This window comes from Hemiscyllium ocellatum, chromosome 36, assembly GCF_020745735.1.
Source record: "Hemiscyllium ocellatum isolate sHemOce1 chromosome 36, sHemOce1.pat.X.cur, whole genome shotgun sequence".
NCBI lineage: Eukaryota > Metazoa > Chordata > Chondrichthyes > Orectolobiformes > Hemiscylliidae > Hemiscyllium > Hemiscyllium ocellatum.
The window spans coordinates 36273208-36296215 of record NC_083436.1 but is presented as its reverse complement, the minus strand read 5'-3'; the positions used below and the strand labels follow the sequence as shown (position 1 = coordinate 36296215).

The following is a 23008-nucleotide window of genomic DNA, read 5'->3' as shown; positions in this document are numbered from 1 at the left end:
TAATTAGCAAACCAACTTTCATTTTAAAAAATAAAATTCCATGAATTTCTTTGGGAATTATTTTATAGGCTGAATTTTGCTAGAAAAGTAAAAGCTCAGCCAGTAAATCCAAGGGTAAGAGATATGGCAATGAGTTGTGAATCCCTGGGAATCACTACTTGTCACTGTTTAAAAAACTGGCTAAACTACCCTGGCCCCCTCCCTCTCCCATCCCAGTTTTTAAGAACCTGCTGGATTTGTGTGCTACTTGCATACAAGTTTCCCATAGAAAATCGAGATTGGTGATGAAGTTATTATGCCTTTTATTTTAATAAATTGCTGCTCACTGCAATCTGACCCAGAAAGGGAAAACATTCTAATTATTCAATCTCACATCAATATATGAATTGCAGAAAGGATTAAATATTTAACATCTTAAAATTTAACTAATCTTTCCTATTCTTGGTTTGACTTTGTAGAATTTTAAAATTATCAAATGTAACCTTTTTTATTCCCACTTTTCCTCACGCTTTCTTAATCAGATATTGCTTTACATTTTTCAATAATTGATTTAACTCTAACTCTACGATTTGGATCAATATATTTTAAAAGGATTTTCCTCTGAAAACTGTAGAGATCTAGTGATTGGCTCTTGCATATGCTTGTGATACCCCTGCAGTGAAATGAGCCACAGTATACTATTAATAAAATATTTGGTTGCTATTAACATAGAACAATACAGTGCAGAACAGGCCCTTCAGCTCTAGATGTTGCGCCAACCTGTGAACTAATCTAAGCCCATTCCCCTATGCTACCCCATCATCATCCATATGCTTATCTAAGGACTGTTTAAATGCCCCTAATGTAGCTGAGTTAACTACATTGGCAGACAGGGCATTCCACGCCCTTACCACTCTGAGTAAAGAACCTGCCTTTGACATCTGTCTTAAATCTATCACCTCAATTTGCAGCTATGCCCCCCGTACAAGCTGACGTCATCATCTTCGGGAAAAGGTTCTCACTATCCACCCTATTCTATATTCTGATCATCTTGTACGTCTCTATTAAATCCCCTCTTAGCCGCCTTCTCTCCAATGAGAACATATCCAAGTCCCTCAGCTTTTCCTCCTAAGACCTTCCCTGCAGACCAGGCAACAACCTGGTAAATCTCCTCTGCACCTTTCCCAATGCTTCCACGTCCTGTAATGGGGCGACCAGGACTGTACACAATATTCCAAGTGAGGCTGCACTGGTGTTTTGTACAGTTGCAGCATGACATTATGGCTCCAGAACTCAATATCTCTACCAATAAAACCTAACATACCGTATGCCTTCTTAACAGCACTATCAACCTGGGTGGCATCTTCCAGGGAGCTATGTACATGGACACGAAGCTCCCTGTGCATATTCACACTACCAAGAATCTTTCCATTGACCAAGTATTCTGCCTTCCTGTTATTCTTCCTAAAGTGAATCACCTCACATTTATCTGCATTGAACTCCGTTTGCCACCTCTCAGGCCAATTCTGCAGTTTATCCAAGTTCCCCTGCAACATTCTTCCACACTGTCCATCATTCCACCAACTTCAGTGTCACCTGCAAACTTACTAACCCATCCACCTGTGCCTGCATCTAAGTCATCTATAAAAATGACAACAGCGGTGGTATCAAAACAGATCCTTGTGGCACACCAATAGTAACCGGACTTCAGGCTGAATATTTTCCATCAACCATCACTTGCTGCCTTCTTACAGAAAGCTAGTTTCTAATGCAAACTGCTAAATCACTCTCAAACTCATGCCTTTGCATTTTCTCCAAAAGCCTACCATGTGGAACCTTATCAAAGGCTTTATTGAAGTCCATGTACACCACGTCAACTGCTCTACCCTCATCCAAATGCCTGGTCACCTCAAAAAAACTCAATGAGGTTTGTGAGACATGACCTGCCCTTGACAAAACCATGTTAACTATCTCCAGTCAATTTGTTGCTTGCTAGATGATTATAAATCCTATCTCTTATAATCCTTTCCAAGATGTTTCCTACAACAGGTGTAAAAGGCTAACTAGTCTATAATTGCCTGGGACATCTCTACTGCCATTCTCGAACAAGGGCACAACATTTGCAATCCTCCAGTCCTCTGGTACTAAACCTGTAGACAATGACGACTCCAAGATCAAGGCCAAAGACTCCTCCATCTCCTCCCTAGTTTCCCAGAGAATCTTTGGATAAATCTCATATGGCCCAGGGGACTAATCTACTTTCACACCTATAATTGGTAACACCTCCTTACTAACCTCAATCCTTTTTAGTCTAATAGCATCTCAGTCTTCTCCTCTACAATATTCTCCCTTTCCTGACTGAAAACAGATGAGAAATATTAATTTAGCACCTCTCTGATCTCCACAGGGTCCACACACAACTTTCCACTTCTGTCTTTGGTCCTATTCCTATCCTAGTCATCCTTTTATTCCTTACATACCTATAGAAAGCTTTAGGGTTCTCCTTTTATTCTAACCACTAAAGACTGCTCATACCCCCTCCTTGCTCTTCTTACCTCTCTCTTTAAATCCTTCCTAGCTAATCTGTAACTCTGCATCACCTCTTCTGAACCATCTTGTCTCAACATCACATAAGCCTCCCTCTTCCGCTTAACAAGGGTTACAATTTCTTTAGTAAACCACAGTTCCCTTACCTTACCACTTCCTCCCTGCCTGACAGGGACATAATTATCAAGGGCACACAATATCTGTTCCTTAAACCAGCTCCACGTTTAGATTGTCCCCATCCCCTGCATTTTGCTACCCCATTCTATGCCTCCTAAGTCTTGCCAAATCGCATTATAATTGCCCTTCCCCCATCTATAACTCTTGCCCTGTGGCATCTACCTATCCCTTTCTATCACTAAACTAAATGTAACCGAATTATGGCCATGCTCTCCGTATTGACTTTATATATAAATACTCCAGAATTATACTAAGGTTCGGATTAACTTGCATTCTTAATCAAATGGTTTATGCATTTGGGTTTAAAGATGTATAGAATAATTAAAACCTTAGAAACTGCTGCACGAAATTATTTGGTGCTATAAGCATTTTCTTTTATTTTGTTCCATTCTAATTTTGACAGTCGTTTTCAGTAATCTACCACGCCTGTTCAGTTTCCTGATTGTTACCATCGTTCTTTCCTTGTACATTTGTCCAGACATTTTTTGAAGTAACTTCATTTCATTATGCTCAGCTTTAAACATATGCGAAACTGAAAGTGATTCATTACTTTGTAAATGTTTTAAAATGTTGGTGTAATGCCTTTAAAGTGGTGTATTTCCATTCAGTGTTCTGGTATAGCCTGTGCTTTTTTAAAAAAAAATGTAATGGACAAAATCGCCACTGATATCAGAACTATCTTCTGACATTCTTCAATGTATCTGTTAGATTGCGCTACTTATAATGTACGTTTTTATTGAAAAATATTGTCTTTAAAATAAATCAGATTTTGGAAAACTTCAAGTGCTGCAAAGACATTAAACATTTTTTTAAACATTGCTTTTTATTTCTACCATGATCTATTGTTGCCCTGTAACACTGGGTAATATCTTAAGAGTTGCAGATAAATCTGTTTTAAAAAATGTGAATAAAGATAATTTTGTGCCTCAAAATATAATGATTGGGATTTGGAAAACACCATTCAAGAATAATTTGAAAATTAGCAGATAATTTTGTTAATTTTTAAGCCATTTGGCAGAGGGTTGTTGAGGAACACATTCAATGGCAACATGTAGATGCGTGAATTTTTTACATTTGTTTTCAATATTACAAATATACCTGCCAGGACATTTACATGCAGCTCCAGTTGTTATATTTCCAGTGTTGCAGATATTGTTTGGACATCCCTGCGTAAATTTCCTATTTGCCTCTGTGTGCGTGTTATCTATAGCAGAGTTTGTACCTGGTCTGTTGCGCAGAACCAGCAGCTCTAGAACTGGAGGCCCTGGACACTTTGTTGGGCTTCAGTGGAAGGAGAACTGCTCCCTTTTACTCCCAGGTGAAGGAGTCCAGCGGTTCCTAGCCTGGACTACTGGAAGGTCCCTCACATCCTCTTTGCCCCATTAATAGCGATGGCATGCAATAAAATCTGCTCCAGTGAGTGTTCAGTCCTGTTGAAGAAATTAGTAATATTAGTCATATTAATGTGAGGAAAACTTGCTTGTTAATGTAATGCATTTTTGAAATTTTTTTCAGTTTTACATTTTGTCTATGTATAGCTAGAAGGATACAGGAATTGCTTTGTAACCCTTTTCAGCTAGTAAATCATTTAGTTTTCTAACAGAATCGGCAGGAATTTTGAAATTAAATGCAGGTAAAGCATTTTATAGTTACGGAATGTTTTTAAAAGTATTTTCTTGTATACTATATTGAGCAGGTATTTTTCTTTTCAGACAACTAAACGATATTGATTTTGAGAAGACACTGAATATTATAAATTAGAAACAAAATAAGCAAATAGAATTACATAGATCAAACATCCTTTCTAATGGGAACCTGCATTACAACAGTAAGCGAATAAAGGACCTCGTTGAAAGACAATATTTGTCACACTGTCATCTTTGATTTCCTCTTTCGTGTCCCTTCCTTTGTGAACAACCTCACGTACCTTCCTATTTTGATTATGCTCACAGCTAACTGACCTATGTTTCTAGCACTCTCTCTGATTTTTATTTTGAAAGTTGTATTTGAGAATCTTCTTGAAATGAACTTTTGTTAATTTTCTCTTCTGCCCTTCACTCTGTTAAAAATCATTGTTCCACCTTCTAGTTTTGTAAGTTAGAAAAATCATTTCTTTGATTTGAATGTTTTAAGAAGGACAAAGCCATATTAGCCACAATCTAATTCTGGGTAACTGATATAAAGAAAAATAATTAGTGCAGTTGAGTCTATGAAATCATGAAGGTAATGTTTTTCTGAGGAACATTTATGTATATGTGCACATAATCATTTTGGCAGGATCAATGGAGACAGAAATTTAGTATCTAAACTTGCTGAAAATTTAACTGGACATTTAAAGTTAAAGGTAGTCTTTATTGTAATCCTGAAAATGAACACTTGGCAGAAAAGTGCTCATCTGTGATTTCAGAAAACGTTTTGATTTGTTTGTTTAAGCACATAGGACAGGATTGTTATGTTAATAGCCCTTTGCATTATTTTAGACCATAAAATGTAGGAGCAGAATTTGGCCATTTGAGTCACCTCTAACATTTTAGCATAGCCAATATGTTTCTCAACCCCTTTCCCCTGCATTCTCGCCATATCACTTTAGTTCCTTACTAATCAAGAATCTATCCAACTTTATCTTAAATATACTCAATGACTTGGCCTCCACAGCTTTCTTCAGCAATGGCTCTTGCAGTCACCATCCTCTGCTGAAGAAATTTTCCTCTCATCTTTGTTCTAAAGGGTCATCCTTTCACTCTAAGGCTGTGCCCTCAGGTTCTAGTCTCTCCTAGTGAAACATCATCTCCACATCCATGTTGGAAAGGATTATAAGAAATAGATGATTATAAATCCTAGAAAGGAATAACTTTATTAGGGAGAGTCAACATTGTTTTTTTTGTGAAGGGTAGGTTGTTGTCACAAAAACCTTATTGAGTTCTTTGAGCAGGTGACCAAACAGGTGGATGAGGGTAAAGTGGTTGATGTGTGTTTATGGATTTCAGTAAAACGTTTAATAAGGTTCCCCATGGTAGGCTATTGCAGAAAGTACACAGGAATGGGATTGAGAGTGATTTAGCAGTTTGGATCAGAAATTAGCTCCTAAAAGAATACAGAGGATGGTGGTTGATGGGAAATTTTCATTCTGGAGTTAAGTTATTGGTGGTGTACTGCATGGATCTGTTTTGGGACCACTGATGTTTGTCACTTTTATAAATGAAATGCACGAAGGCGTAGAAGGATGGGTTAGTAAATTTGCGAATGGCACTAAGGTTGGTGGAATTGTGCACAGTGCGGAAGGATGTTGCAGGTTACAGAGGGATGTAGATAAGCAGCAGAGCTGGGCTGAGAGGTGGCAAATGGAGTTTAATATGGAAAAGTGTGAGGTGATTTACTTTGGAAGGAGTAACAGGGATATGGAGTACTGGCCTAATGGTAAGATTCTTGGTAGTGTGGATGAACAGAGAGATAGCGGTGTCCATGTGCATAGATTCCTGAAAGTCCAGGTTGATAGGCTTGTTTAGAAGGCATATGATGTGTTAGCTTTAATTGGTAGAGCAATTGAGTTTCGGAGCCATGAGGTCATATTGCAGCTGTACAAAACAATGATGCGGCCGCACTTTCAGTTTTGCATACAATTCTGGTCACCGCATTATAGGAAGGAGGTGGAAGCATTGGAAAGGGTGCAGAGGAGATTTACCAGAATGTTGCCTGATTTGGAGGGAAGCTCTTATTAGGAAAGGCTGAGGTACTTTCTCTGTTACAAGGTTGCTTTCATTAGAAAGAAGGTTAAGAGATGACTTAATAGAGACATACAAGATGATCAGACGATTAGATAGGGTGGACGGTGAGAGCCTTTTTCCTTGGATGGTGATGGCTAGCACGAGGAGACATAGCTTTAAATTGAGGGATGATAGATAAAGGACAGTTTTCAGAGGTAAGATCTTTACTTAGAGAGTAGTAGGGGCGTGGATCGCCTTGCCTGCAACAGTAGTGGATTTGCCAACTTTAAGGGCATTTATATGGTCATTGGATAAATATGTGAATGATAATGGAATAGTGTAGGTTAGATGGGCTTCAACTTGGTTTCACAGGTCGGCACAGCATCGAGGGCTGAAGGGCCTGTACTGTGCTGTAATGTACTTTGATATTCAGGCCTCTCCGTCTTCTGTAAATTTCAATTGCAAATTGCTCACAATATGCCAAATGTGATCTGAACAGAGCCTTACACAACCTCAGCAATATGTCTCTGCTCTTTTATTCTCACTCTCTTGAAATGAATACTAACATTGCATTTACCTTCCTAACTGCCAACTGAACCTGTACGTTAACCTTAACAGAATCCTGAACTGGAACTCCCAAATTCCTTTGTGCTATGGATTTCTGAAACTTTTGCTTGTTTAGAAAATATCCTCTGCCTCAATTCTTCCTACCAAAGGGCATAACCTCACACTTTCTGACTTTGTATTTCAATGCTTTTTTTTGTGCCCTCTGTTAGCCTGTCCAAGTCATTCTGCAAGTTCACTGCTTCCTCAACAGTACTAGTCCTTCCACCTATCTTGGTGTCATCTGCAAACTTAGCAACAAAGCCCTCAGTTCTTTCATCCAGATTGTTAATATATAACACAAACAGTTGTGCTCCCAACACTAACTCCTGCATAACTCCAGTAGTCATCGGCTGCCATCCTAAAAAAGTCTTTTTGTTTTAATCCCCACTTTCTGTTTTCTGCCAGGCAGCTAATCCTCTATTCATGCCAATACCTTGCCCCTAAAGTCAAGGCCCTTATTTAGCAGCCTCCTGTGCAGCATCTTGGCAAAGGCCTTCTGGAAGTACGAATTGATTATGTCCACTGATTCTCCTTTGTCTAACTTGCTCATTATCTCCTCAAAGAATTCTAACAGATTTGTCAGGCGTGACCTCTTTTCAAAATTGTGCTGACTCTGCCATATTTTGCCATGCGCTTCCTAGTACTTCACAATCACATTCTTAATAATGAATGCTAAAATCTTACCAGTCAGCATTTAGTTTTGTCTTCTGCCTTCCTCGATTCTTAAACAGCTGTGTTACATTGGTCATTTTACAGTCCTCTGGGAGTCTCCCTTACTCCAGTGATTCCTGAAAGATCAACACCAATACCTATACAATCCCCTCAGCTGTCTCCTCTGAACTCTCGGGTACAGTCCATATGGTCCAGATGATTAATTTGTCTCTGACCTTTTCGGGTTCCTCAGCACCTTCTCCTTAGTAATAACCACCTCTGCCCCATGATTATCTTCAAGTTCTGGTATGCTACTGGTGTGGAAGTTACGCAAAATACTATTCCGCTCCTCTGCAATTTCTTTGTTCTCCGTTACTTCTTCAGCCTCATTTTCCAGTGGCCGAATGTCCTGCCCATTCCTTACCTTTCTTATACATATTTTTATAAAGAAAACTCTTGCAATCTTCTTTATTACTAGTTAGCTTTCCCTCATATTTCATCGTTTTCCCTGTCTCCCCACCTTTGGTTTTTTTTTAGTTACCCTCTGCTGGTTAATAAAGGCTTCCCAATTCTCTGGCTTCCCACTAATCTTCACTGCATTGTATGCTTTTCCTTTTGCTATTGTGACATCCTTGACTTCTATTGTCAGCTATGGGTTGCCTCATCCTCCTCTTAGTATGTATCTTCATCTTTGGGAAAACATTCTGCTGCGCCACCTGAATTGGCCCTAGAAACTTCTGCCATTGTTGTTCCACCATCTTCCCTTCCAATCAACTCTGCCCTGCTCCTCCCTCATATCTTTGTTGCTACTTTTACTCTATTGTAATACCTTTACATTTGATTGCAGTTTTTTCCTCTCAAACTATATGGTGAGTTCAATCATTTTGTGGCCACTGCCTCTTAAGGGTTCCTTTACCTTAAGTTCCCGAATCAAATTTGCCTCATTACACATGTAGATGAAGCAGAAGCCTTTTTTGTTTCCCCCCGATCTATCTTTAAATGCACATGTTTAATATCTTAAAATCCCTAAATTAGGTATATTTGACTGAAGTCGAACAGGATGTGAATCCTGAATAAAAGTTGAGTTGTGATTATTAAAAGTCTCAATTCCCATATCCATTTTTCTCCATTTTTATTTGTGTCGCTTATACTTAAAGTTCGGAAAAGTACATAAAGAATGCTTTGTGCTACCAGTACTTTCCCCGATCTCCATCTTTATATTTCTTGTGAAAAAGGTGTTGAAGTAACTTGCCTTTATGGGAAAGCTTCCTATGCCTCTGTAGTGTATAGCTTGCTTTATTTTCCCTGTCACTGCTCTTGATGTTCAGTGGTATTGCAATTGAAGTCCAAAAGTCAAACTTTTGAAGATTGGGAAATGGTCCAGTTTGGACATTTTCTGATCTAAATTGCAGAAAAGTATTTGAAACCGTTTTTACAAGTGAATGCCTCCAAAGATCTCAAAGCAGCAGTTTAAAAATACCTGCTACATAGTATACTTAATTGAGCATTTCATGGTGTTTGTTTTTAAATTTAGCTTTCTAGTTATGTTGACTCCTGTAATTGTTTCTATATTGTTACAACAGGGCCTAATGCTAAGTGGAAACTGTGCTTACTCCAAATATTATTAGTATTTTCAAACTTGTTGCAGTTCTCAAGAAATTTATTGACTAATCTAGTTCTCTATTTTTAAACTAAGAATAACATATTTTCTACTATTGCACTTGCGCGTTATGTAAGGTACGTTAAGCATTGAGCCCTGTTACCAAAGTATAATTTCCATTTTTTTTTAGTCTAATTACTTTTTAATGTCTGCATGCTGTATTTTTATCAGATCTAATATAATGTATAATGCTTAATATTGAACAGTAGTTTTGAACATAATTATTTTAAATGTTGATGTTTACGAAGTGTTTTGTAACATACTGCATGTTTTCTAAGTCTGTTTTCTGATAATTTTAGTCTCTTTCCTTTCGTCGGGGACAACTGCCACTGTGGCTCTGTTACGTGATAGCATTGAGCTTGTGGTAGCAAGTGTGGGTGACAGCCGGGCAATTCTTTGTCGTAAGGGGAAATATAAGCGACTGACTGAAGACCACACTCCAGAACGGAAAGATGAGAGGGAAAGGTAACATTGAAGGCTTGATACAAATAATCTAGTCATTGTGATGTGTACTTGATGTTAATCTGCAAATTTACTGAAATTTCAAAATGCTAAGTACAAGAAATCATTGTTCTATATCAGCGCTTAGTGTTTCACCTAGTACTTTGTGTAGGTGCGGACAATATTTGTTACCTTCTACTTTATTGTATTTGACAGGATTAAGAAATGTGGTGGATTTGTTGCCTGGAACAGTCTGGGCCAACCACATGTAAATGGGAGATTGGCTATGACACGCAGTATAGGTGATCTAGCTTTAAGGTCCGTTGGAGTCATCGCTGAGCCAGAGACCAGACGGATTAAGGTGAGTCTGCGTACTGCAGACCATAATTATATACGTCCCTTTTAGCATTCCATTTCTTCTCTAATCCAAGTTGAAGATTAAAAATGTGCATTTCTTGCGCCAACTTAATTTACAGTAGTTTTAAATTTCCATGAACATATAAAATCAATCTGAATTTTCTTGAAGGTAATCTGTATTTGGGAGGCCATGTTGAGGTTGTACAGAGCATTGGTGAGGCCTGTTCTGGAGTACTTTGTGTAGTTCTGGTTGCCCTGTTATAGGAAGAACATTATTAAAACTGCAGAGAGTTCAGAAAAGATTTACCAGGATGTTGCTGGGATTGGAGGGATTGAGATATAAAAATAGACTGGAAAGAGGTTTGGAGGGTTTCAGCTAGATGGAGAGAGACTGAATAAGCTGTGGATATTTTCCCTGGAGCATTGGAGGCTGAGCGATGACCTTGTAGTGGTTTATAAAATCACATGGGGCGTGGATAGGGTAAATCAGCAAGGTATTTTCCCTGGGATGGGGGAATTCAAAACTAGAGAGTATAGGTTTAAGGTGAGAGAGGAAAGATATAAAAGGGACATAAGGGGCAACTTTTTCACACAGAGGGTTGTGCGTGTATAGAATGGGCTGCCAGAGGAAGTGGTGGAGGCTATAAGATTACAACATTTAAAAGTCATCTGGATGGGTATATGAATAGGAAAGGTTTAGAGGGATATGGGCCAAATGCTGGCAAATGGGACTGGATTAATTTAGGATATCTGGTTGGCATGGGCAAGTTGGACTGAAGGATCTGTCTCCATACTGTATATCTCTGACTCTGAGACTTTCTTCACTGTTGCATTGGAAGTTGAGGGCTGTCCCCTTATTGAGGTTTTTAAAATCATGAGAGACATAAATAAGGTTAATGACAAGGGTCTTTTTCCTAGGGTGGGGGGAATTCAAAACTAGGAGGCATTTTTTTTGTAGGTGAGAGAAGAAATATTTTAAAAAGGACATGAAGGGCAACTTTTTTTATATATGATGTAGTTTGTATGTTGAATGAACTATCAGAGAAAGTGGTGGATGAAGGTACGGTCACAACATTTAAAAGACATCTAGATAAATTCATGAATGGGAAAGGTTTGGCAGGATATGGGCCAAGCAGAGTCAGGTGGGACTATTTAGTTTAGAAACATGGTCAGCATTGACTGGTTGGACCTAAGGGTCTATTTCCATGCTGTATGACTATGACTAATAATTGTATCCCTAGTATTGCATATAACTAAACTAGAATACTGCTTTTTCTGTTAGGATGGAGTCATTGAACTTGGATGACTTTGTTGGGATTGCATACTGAAGCATCCAGAAAAATAATTTCAGAATGTTGTGATTGTTCACTTGGCAAAGGCGCTGATTAGTATTGTGCAAATCATACAGAATAAAAAGGTCCTAGGTTTCAACGCTAACCTATACTGACTAAATTAATTTCAGCCAGGGCTTCAGTGTTCCAAGCCAAAAAAGACGCAATGTCCTCCCGAAGGAGACTATCTGCTGATTTGAGCAAGAATGTTCCTGAATTGATGTTGGATGACAACAGGATTAAGCTCTGTAATCATTTTTTATCCATTGAGAATTTCTGTTCTCTGTCAAAGCTGAGAACCATGTGGGAAAAATATTCGAAGGTTGTTAGTGCTTGTGAAACTGTATCTTAGTTGGCAATTTCAAGAAACATTGGGGGGGGGAGGATGAATTTCATATATTATATTCCTCTATACAATTGTTCAGCAGGGCTTCTCCTTCTGTAATTTGTTTTTTTTTAAAACTGTTTCTGCAGCTGCAACATGGAGATGATGCTTTTTTAGTTCTAACAACAGATGGGATTAACTTTATCATGAATAGTCAAGAGATTTGTGATCACATCAGTCAATGTCATGATCCAATAGAAGCTGCTCAGGTTATTGTTGAACAGGTAAATGGAGCTTGATGTAATCATGTGCTGTTTGTTTCGTTTGCATTTACCTGTGTGCTAGAATATCCATTCATATAACAGCCTGTCTTGAAAGCAAGATTATTTTAATGGTTGACCTGTTTGCTTTTATGCTTACATCTATTTGTCTTTGTACTTCATGTGCTAATGTAATCACCTCCGTTTACCTCAGGCGAACAATATATGGTATTTGAGTCTATAAGTTTTTTTTTGTAAATGAACTCAAAAGCCATGTATTAATTTTAAGTTCTTGAGAGCACTCAGGGATAGACAATAAGTGCTGGCCTGTCAGCGATGCCCACATCTGACCTTCTTTAAAAAAATCATTTGTTACTATAACCTGAATTAAATAGTCCAATTAAGAACAACTTTGTCTATAACTTTTCAGTTAAAAAATTTCTTTTTTTAACTGAAGCCGAGCATATAGTATATATGTTTTACCTTTGAAAGTCTTCAGTTAATAGATTGTAGCTGAGTATATTGAAATAAATATAAGTATAAAAAAGTTAAGTGCTGATTTTTAAAAATATAAAATCTTTTTCAAGAGTCACCAAGATAACGTCCTCTTTTGGAGAATAGTTATGGACCAGTTTTCATCCAAACTGGTTAGGTGAAAGTTATTACACCTGGAATTTGCAAGTCGGAAATGGGGCATTTGACCCAACTGATCTATACTGATACTTAATGTTTAAAAAGCACTGTGACATAACTGGAATATTTGGAATTGGGCATATACTATTATTTTGGAGAATATTTCTGTGTGTAGAATTACGTACGATATAGTATTTTAAACCTATGGTGAATACATTGAGTGTTAGAACATAGAACAATACAGCACAGAACAGGCCCTTCGGCCCACGATGTTGTGCCGAACATTTGTCCTAGCTTAAGCACCTATCCATGTACCTAACCAATTGCCACTTAAAGGCCACCAATGATTCTGACTTTGCCACTCCCACAGGCAGCGCATTCCATGCCCCCACCACTCTCTGGGTAAAGAACCTACCCCTGACATCCCCCCTATACTTTCCACCCTTCACCTTAAATTTATGTCCCCTTGTAACACTCTGTTGTACCCAGGGAGAAAGTCTCTGACTGTCTACTCTATCTATTCTCCTGATCATCTTACAAACCTCTATCAAGTCACCCCTCATCCTTCGCCGTTCCAATGAGAAAAGGCCTAGCACTCTCAACCTATCCTCATACGACCTATTCTCCATTCCAGGCAACATCCTGGTAAATCTCCTCTGCACCCTCTCCAAAGCTTCCACATCTTTCCTAAAGTGAGGCGACCAGAACTGCACACAGCACTCCACATGTGGCCTTACCAAGGTCCTGTACAACTGCAACATCACCTCATGACTCTTGAATTCAATCTCTCTGCTAATGAATGCTAATATACCATAGGCCTTCTTACAAGCTCTATCCACTTGAGTGGCAACTTTCAAAGATCTATGAACATAGACCCCAAGAGCCCTCTGCTCCTCCACCTTACTAAGAACCCTACCGTTAACCCTGTAATCCGCATTCTTATTTGTCCTTTCAAAATGGACAACCTCACACTTGACAGGGTTGAACTCCATTTGCCACTCCTCAGCCCAGCTCTGCATCATATCTAAGTCCCTTTGCAGCCCTCCTCACTATCTACAACTCCACCAATCTTCGTATCGTCTGCAAATTTACTGACCCACCCTTCGACTCCCTCTTCCAAGTCATTAATAAAAATTACAAACAACAGAGGACCCAGAACTGATCCCTGCAAAACTCCACTTGTAACTGGGCTCCAGGCTGAATATTTACCATCTACCACCACTCTCTGACTTCGACACATCTGTTGATGTGTAACTGAACAATTTCTTGCCTGATAACTCACCTCATCAGAGCAATTACTCCCAACAATAAATTATTCAGAATTGTTAATAGGGAGCCCTCCGCAATCCATGAACATGTCCTTTTTTTTTAAATCCTAGTGATAATACTCAATGAGTTCTATGTTAAAATCCATACTCACCATGGCCCCAAAATTAATCAGGTCCCACTGGAACATAAAGCTGCAGTCTTTTGAATATGTGACACATGATTGTATTATTTGCATAGATCTACTAAAATGTTAAAGAGCTGGTTGAGTAACAGCACTCAGAAACTGACCCTGGTGGAATTTGCTTGATTCCATTTGATTTCAGATTTGTATTTCTTCATCTGCTCCTTTTTTTGATATTATTAAAGTGCCTGGCTTATAGGGAGGGTTCCTTGTTGAGCATTTCTGACTAATTGGCAAGTAAGTTCCTTGGATGCTGCCTGACCTGCTGCACTTTTCCAGCAACGCATTTTTAAGCTCTGATCTCTAGCATCTGTAGTCCTCACTTCCTCCATTTTTTAGCTAGGTCTGTTTCTGACTCAGGAAGATGCCTGCTTTGTACGCACGACAGGATGTATAGATGCAGGTAGTGGGAACCTCCATTTCCTACAAATGGGGGAACCTCGGAGATTGGATCAAATGAACTATGTCTCTGATTCTGACCCACCCACCTAACCTAACTGGGACTGTTGCAGCCCAGAATTATCTCAGTCCACACCTTTGATGTAACTGACTACGCCAGTGAGGACGTATGCTTGCAAAATACGCCTTTACCAGTTCTTCAGCATTTTGCTAATGATATTGTAAGGCAATGCAAAGGCTGGAGAGCAGCTGAAGAAAGAACAAGCTAAATCTAAGACTGGAACAAATGCAAATTGTTTCTGATGTAGAACCAAACTCTTGTAAAAGTTCACAAAACCACAGGAAAGAGAAACCAACAGCACAAAGCAGAATATTCAGTTTTCTAAAGTGGTGTTTTGACAAAAGGCAAACAAAGGTGAAGGAGGAAGGATTCTTTGATTTTAAGAGCTAATTGAGCCACAGTCAATTTTTGTGTGCAAGTAGTTCAAAAGTTTAAATTTAAGAAAAAATGTAAGTTCTAAGATAAACTCCAAAACCTAATTCTCTTAAAGTGAAGCTATGCTGAAAAGGAGCATAAGGCAAAGAATTGGTAAACCTGTTGTAGCGTTTGTTCTACATTGCCTATTATTGTTTACAATCTGGTTAGAGCAATTTTGGTAATTTGATAAAGAGTAACCTGTGAACTTGAGGGATTCAGATTTGTTTAAGACAAATCAGGCATAGAGCTGTTAAGTGACAACATTTCACACATCATAGAATGAAGGTTGGGGGTTTGTTTAACTTAGGCTGGAACTTTAATCATGTATGACACTAATAGTGATTTTTGAAGGGAAGACTGATATGACTGTAGGAAACAGCCTGCAGATATTCCCAGGGAAAAAGTGAGGTCTGCAGATGCTGGAGATCAGAGCTGAAAATGTGTTGCTGGAAAAGCGCAGCAGGTCAGGCAGCATCCAAGGAACAGGAAATTCGACATTTCGGGCTTAAGCCCTTCTTCAGGAATCTTGGATGCTGCCTGACCTGCGCTTTTCCAGCAACACATTTTCAGTGCAGATATTCCCATTCAGACAGTGCATAGAGACTTTAAAATTGCTGCATCTGCATAGTCTGGCAAACACATTTCAAGGGCCTAGGCAGTTAAATTAATTTTGCATAACCAAAAAAAGGTTGCAAGTTTGATCGGAAGAGAATAGAGAGAGCTGTACTAGGTGAGGCAGTAGTGGGTGGAATAGCAGCTGCAGACATACTGTATTATGTACGTGGCTGAGAGTGAGGAAATGGGAACAGAATGGAGGCAACTGTACAGCTGGTCTTTGTCTTGGTGGAGAAGCACTTGGTATTGGTTATGGTTGAGAGCTACAGCAATAAAGAGTCTGAGGTTCACCCTGTGCTCAGAGTGAATGACAAAAATGTATAGTTTTACCTGAAGATAGATATATAATAGTGCTTATCTTGGTTGTGCCAAATTTAACAATGGACCAGTACCATTACTATCTTGCTCACGATTCTCCTTTCAAATTCGTGATTGGGAAGAGTGCAGCTGAACCTAGAGAGAATAATTTTATTTGCAAATTAAGAAGTAAGCACACTTAGGTGAAATAAAAGTAGATGTTGGAATTGTAATGATGGAGGATCAGATATCGAGAATTAAAAATTTTAAGAGTGAGATTGTTGGCAGGATTGGGGTGGGAGAGTTAATTTCCCCATCAATAGTTGATGTAAATCAGGATACAGATTTTTAAAACGCATGGTAGGGGAAATCAGACGTTGAATGCAGATGGCCTATCAGAGGTTAAGATCACAGGTACAAAGACACTGAGAGAAGGCAAATTTGATAGAATTGCCAGTGATAAGAGCCGCAAAGTTTTCTGGGGGAAGGATAAGAGTGTAAATTCAAAGAGGACTTGAATGGGATGTGGTGTAGATTTTGTTTTGCAGACATTTTGATGTATTAGGAATCTGAAATTAAATGGAATTAAGGTACAGATTTGCCATTATTTAACTAATACAAACTGCCGCGAGTGGTTTGCTTTCTCCTGTTTACTTTGCTTCTGCATAGCAAGGAAACAAGGTTGGGCACTGTGTAGAGGCAGTCATAGCTGAAATGAACTAAAGTTTGTTTAAAAAGAAGCCTGACTCTCAGAAGCATTTTACTTGTGTAGTTTAATAATATTCCTCTCCTCTGTTGCAGGCACTGCACTATGGTGCAGAAGATAACAGTACTGTTATTGTAATTCCATTTGGTGCGTGGGGAAAGCACAAAAACACTGGCACCAGCTTTTCTTTCAGCCGAAGCTTTGTCTCAAGTGGAAGATGGGCATGAAATGGAAAGGCTATAGTCTGTGCTGCCCACTTTCAATCCAGTTTTCAAAATTATCTATTTTAAGACCACTTTCAAAGACCATATACTTTTGTTTTTCCATTTGGTAAAAACTCATTCTGTCAAAGCCTGTAATGTGAATGAAGACAGCTAGCCAGATGTACAATTAAAACATTGCTCTGTTATTTTAACAAAGAGTTTAATAACTGGACAGAAAAGTTATCTTTGTAGCAAAACTGGTAGAGGTATTGACATTTCACTAATTGATCACTTTAGATGCCTGTTTAGCTGCAATAAAATTTGCGTTGTATAAATTCTTAAATGCTTGTGTTGTAAGTCACAGTAACTGGTTGTATTAATCTTGGTGCAACAGTACAAAGACAATTTGTGCCCGTTCAAGTGTGTTTTCAGTTTTGGCATTGAAACAAGTAGGTTTGTTGAGTACAAGAACTGCATGTTATTATCCAATGTTGGAAATCAGGGAAAGGGATATTTGTTTATTTGAGTTGGACCCCATTAAACTGCTACAGCTTATCCAGTATATACTTGAAATAACCTTTCCTTCCTCTTTGAGTAATTTAAATACAGTGGAAGAGAATCTTGCTCTACTTAATCTTGAGCTGCATTTTTGCTAATTTAAGCAGGCAAAAAGATTTTCAAGCATGTAAGCTTTTTCACTCTTCCCTGAGTATTCTAATTTCCTCTGTCACGCATGGCGACCAAAGCACAGGGAGAAATATATTTCTATACTATTAAGAAATTTGAACTTTAAAGTGCGTTCACTAGAACTTGAAGGTTTTTTTATGTTTGTAGTAAACAAAATGTGGCAGACATTGTAACTGAGAATTCAACTGCTGATCTATAATAGATATGAGGCCTGTCAAAAGATTTGTAATTTTTGCCACAAATACCTGTGCCTCCCAAAGTCACTGCTGGAATGGCTGTGTAGAACTAGACCAGAATATACATATAATGGTGTGCCTTTCTGGCCCTACTTTTTCAATCATTTGTCTCAGGTGGAATTTAAGAAATCTGAAGTAGTGGGTTTGGATCTAATTTTGAGTTTCAGCAGAGGGGTGTGAGGTATCAACTTGATCCCAAATTAAGAGGGCAGCTAAGTTGCCATGGCCTGCATGATTTATGCCTGTTAAGTGAGTTGGTACTTTTTTCTCTATTTTGAGGGCATTATGTGAATACAAATTGTTGGAAATGACAGGAAGTATGAGATAGGAAGAATGTTCTTCCATGGTCATATTTTTCTGTTATTGAATGTGCCCAAAATTCTCAAGCATGTTTGTCTTTTATTGTGTGTGGAGAGCAGACACAACTGTGAGCTTGGGTTATTGAAACTTGCCAGTAACTGGAGTTTGAGTTTTTGGAATCTAAGGCCAATATGAATCCTTTTTCTGACAGTTTGTACTTTTACATTACAAAAGATTTGACTAAGATCAGTTGTGAACTAAATAGGCTTCCTCTACTGAGGATTAAGAATTGTGTAAATGCCTTGAGAGAGATGAAGAATTAGTCAACTTTATGTGGCATTGGGGGCATTATGGAATAAACTTGAGAAGTACTTTCAAAGTATTTGTTTCGAGTTTGAACGGGAGGGAACTCATGTTTAAGAGGAATGTATTCTTTACTGTAATTCTGAAGCATAATGTAAATGGTAGTGTAAGCCACGGCAAAGTTTTTATTTGCTTACTTTTCTCCGTCTTGCTTTCTGCCCCAGATCCCACAGTAGAACCTTATCACTCTATACACAGGATTTGTTCATGTTTTTGAATTAACGCTGGATAGTGTACACTGACCTAAATTTTAAAATTAAAGTTTGTGGATGGTCCCTTTGCCAGCTGTATATTGTGTGCTGGTTTTACATTTGATGGTGTTACTGGTAAATAAAATGTTGCAGTTTAATCAGTGTGAAAGTAGAATGACTAGAGATAGGAAAAAGACTTTTTGCAGTTTTCATCTATTTTGGTAATTCCTCAGTTACATACTTTTTGTCGAGAAGCCAAATATGTTACAGAATAATGTGATTCTCAAAAATCTAGATATTTTTGGCGGTTCCTTCCTGTACTGTCAAACTTGCTTGTCATATTATCTGTTACTATTGGAAATGGTAGAAATTTGCAGAATTATTAAGAAAAGATTCAGTACCTCAGTTGTGCAAATGCCAGCACTAAATGCACTGCAGTAGCTATTTTAAATGTAATTTAATCCCAAGAGACATGCTCTGTGTCTGTCTGTCAGTCTTTCTCTCTAGTATAAAGACTGTTCTGCACTTAGTGCATGAAGGTAATTAGAAGTGAAATCCTTAGATTGGCTGACGCAATGAACATTACATAGAACATAGGGAAATTTTCAAAATGGTCGCATCTGTAAATGTGACTAGAAACCTAATCCAGATATTTTGTGACTTGAATCTATCCATGTACTCCTGCCAGGTCTTGTATTATAATATGTATAATATGTAAATATTTGTTATATATAGTAAATCCGTAATATACATTAACCTTCATCTTGGTTGGTAAATATGTATTATATTATGGTTGAACTGACTTTGTACAGATTTTGCCCTTATATTTTAACCATGTCTTTTTATACACCAGTAAAACCCTAACAGCCCAAAAGCAGGGTTTGATTACGTTTTGGAGGCAGTGCTGGAAAATGTGCATTGTATTCATATAAAGGATTGCCCTTTGTAAGGTACAGCAATGAATTCAACTTCTTGTGAATATTTTGGATGTTTATTTGGAAGGAAATCTATTCATTTTAAAAGTTTCTGTTGGGGACGTATTGCATTGTTTAATGCATAGATGCTTTCAATATATAGAAATGTACTGGAATCAGAAAATATTCAATTTTATATGCCTTGTCTGCAGCTCCCAAAACCCAAACACTTCGTTCCAGAAAAACACCATATTGGTCAATGAAACCAAAAGCTATGAAATATAACAGAACAAACTAGAACTGTATTTAGCATAATATACTCTGTTCTATTGCTTTGCCACACTAGCTGTAGTGTTGCTGTAAGTTTGTCTGCTTATTGCACTCAGTGCCCATCTGTGTTTTGATATCACTAATTGATTGCAAAGTTGTGCAAATGTGAACTAGTGATGGATTTCATGAAATGAAATCAGTAATTTTAATGATTCACCTCAATCGTTATTCAGTGGTGCCTAACCTCTTAGCAGACATTACACACAAAACAAAATGATCATTTTTAGCTTTTGTGGAACCAGTGAGCAATAATTTGTGTGTGCTTATAAAAACAAGGCTTATAATATTGTCTGTATCTTATTTATCCTGAGGGCAGTACATCTGGAATGTATTGGTTGTATTTTGCCATCTTTCAGGGATGTTGGTAGAATGGAGACATTACTGAAGCGATAATTCAGAGAATTCAAGTTCATACCACAGTTTCATTTTGAAGATACTGGTTCATGACAATGAAGATGTCAGATTGTGTCTTAAAGTCAACTGATTCATCGCTATTTTTTTAAGAGAAGGAAACCTACTGACTTTGGATATTTTCTAATTACCCTGTTCAAAGATGTTATGATCTACCTCTGGAGCAGGTGGGGCTTGAGCCCAGGCCTTCAAGCCCAGAGGTATGGACACTACCCTGACGCACAAGGAGCCCTAGATATCTGTATTCAATATACCTATATTATTAATCCATACCAACATGTTTGACATTTAACTACCCTCTGAAGTGGCCTAGCAAGCCAGTGAGTTATTTTAAGTTCTGTAGCAAGTCAATTCTGAGAAGAACTTGCTGTGAATGAAGTTTTTTTTATTGACATAAGTACCTGGTACCACATTTGGATCAAATCAGTCAGTCAGTGTCTTATTTAATGTAGAGCAGCAACTAAGCCAAATAGAATGTGAAAGCAACTATATGTCGGATTCATTAAAACTGGAGCAGTGCTGCATATGTAGTCTTTTTTTTCAAGACTTTTTCTTTTATCATTTGTCCAGTCTAGTTTTAGTACATGCAACCATCATTGACGGAATTTGCCAAATGAATTTGTATTACAACATCTATTAATCGATAGTGTGATTGCTTTTCACATATTTGTAATTGATTTATTTTATTTGTGTTAGAAGCCTGAACTTCAAAGATTTTCATATCAACCTGACCAAATTATTAGATTTCCCACCTTTTTTCCTTTTCCAGTGTCCTGCTTGAATTTACTGTATGGGAGATGGTGCTTGTATGATATTGGCCATGATGCAAATATTTTCAAGTTTGAATTGTGGATGTTTTGGGTAATGCATGATGAAAATAGCATGTACTGCTGTGTACAGTAACTGTGAAAAATGTAAGCTGTATGTAACATTTAAGAATATTCAAATAAAATTATTTACATATAATTTTGCATGTGATTTTAAACCACACAAAATTCTTACATGAGTTGAATGTTGTGAGCAATTGTTATTCATTCCCAATTATCCTTTTTTTTGCTTGGGATGATTCTTCTCATCCCAAAACTTGCTGTTTCCGCGGAGTAAACATTTAGTACAATATCTCTTAAAGCCTTGACAAAATTAAAATTAGGATGCTAAATTGAAAAACACCGGTCAGTGCTCATTAATGAACAGTGCAATAGTACTGGATAACACATTGTATTTACCAGGGTTTTTCTTAAAGCTGTGCACAAGAGTTGCATAGCAGTTTGTAAGCCTATAGTATCCAATAAGATTTTGAAAGGTCTCTAGAGAGCAGATACAGATATCATTTTCTGTGGTAGGGAGAAATACAAAGCAGACATGATCTTAAAACTGGAGATTAAACCTTTGAGGAGTCAAATCATGTGTGGCAGTCATTTACAAAGATTATTCGAAATCCAGCCTCCTAAAGACTGAATGCTGATTCAGTTGGAAATTTTTTTCACTATTTTTACTTGGGGCAAGGTTATTAGGGATATAACGTTAATGTCTTAAATGGAATTATGGCTCAGACCAGCTTTAATCCAAATGAATGATAGAGCTTCTGGCTGAATGACAACAGAATAGGAATAGACCACCTAAAGATCAAATTCAGAAAACTATGTACAATAATGACTGCATTTCAAGACCACAAGTTTAGGTTCAAGCACATGGACATGATGTGGTTATAAGAGGTGCCGATCATAACTCATTCTTTGTTTTGGTAGGATGGTACTCCAGTATAAATCTCCAGAAAAGGGGGGCAATTTGTAGTTATAAAAGGAGGAATAATGTGAGGAAACCAGTTAGCTATGTGACTGTGTACACCCAACATTTCATAACATTTGTACTTTCTGACATCTGTGTATCAATATGGAGAGGGGTGTGGGGGAAGGCTAAAACTTCAGAATATGTTGGTAACCTTTCAAGAAAATAAGAGAATGAGTTGGATCAATTAATGCATGACATTTTTATAAGTCTTGAACAAACTGCTGTAGGATGAGCTCACCTGAATAAAGGTTCCAGAAATTTCCCTGTGTCTTCCAATTCATCTGTTTAACTCTTTCATCCAATACAATTTCCTCTTGGCCTACCTTCCTCCTTAACTTCTTGTAGAGCTGTTCTAAACTTGATATTTATAACACTAGATTTATCTTAATTAAATTATCCAATAATCAATAAATTTAGTTATATAGGACCTGCAGGTACACATGATTTTTCCCAAAGTTAATAGTCAGTCATAAAAGCAAAATACTGCAGACACTGGAGATCTGAAATAAAAACAAAATTCTAGAGAAACTCAGCAGGTCTGGCAGTATCTGTGGAGAGAGACACAGATTTAATGTTTTGATTAAAATCGAACTCTTCTAGAACCGGTTCAGGAGGAGCATATTGACTGAAACGTGAACTCTTTTTTTTTCTCTTCAGCAATGCCACTGGACCAGTTTCTCCAGTTTTTATTGTTAACGATATAGTCACTTTTTGTAGTATAGTGAATATGACTGCTGTTTTTAGTCCAGTGAGATCAGATGGCTTCGAGATTAAAAAGAAAGTGCTCACATTTATATATGATTGTGTTTTGTAACATAACATCTCAAAGGGGTAGCATTTATCATGTAGGAAACATAATTTTTTTTTCAGCAAATATCCACAAAGAGCATTCTGATAATGTAAATTTTCTATTAATTGTGGTGGTTGAGCGATGAATGTTACCAAAGACTCACCAGAAAGAATTCT

General features: G+C 37.8%; 1 protein-coding gene across 3 annotated transcripts in view; it reads left to right on the top strand.

The window, feature by feature from the left end:
* The window catches only part of ppm1kb (protein phosphatase, Mg2+/Mn2+ dependent 1Kb), a 43473-nt gene extending 22256 nt beyond the window's left edge, over positions 1–21217 (top strand). For 2 of the 3 annotated variants that reach the window (XM_060851525.1, XM_060851526.1), the window contains exons 4-7: positions 9624–9789; positions 9982–10126; positions 11928–12062; positions 16712–21217. In XM_060851525.1, the coding sequence (XP_060707508.1) occupies positions 9624–9789; positions 9982–10126; positions 11928–12062; positions 16712–16843 (578 nt within the window). In that variant the 3' untranslated portion in view covers positions 16844–21217. The remainder of the gene's footprint in view (positions 1–9623; positions 9790–9981; positions 10127–11927; positions 12063–16711) is intronic. The other variant, XR_009647072.1, reaches the window with a different exon arrangement.
* The last annotated feature ends 1791 nt before the right edge of the window (positions 21218–23008 follow it).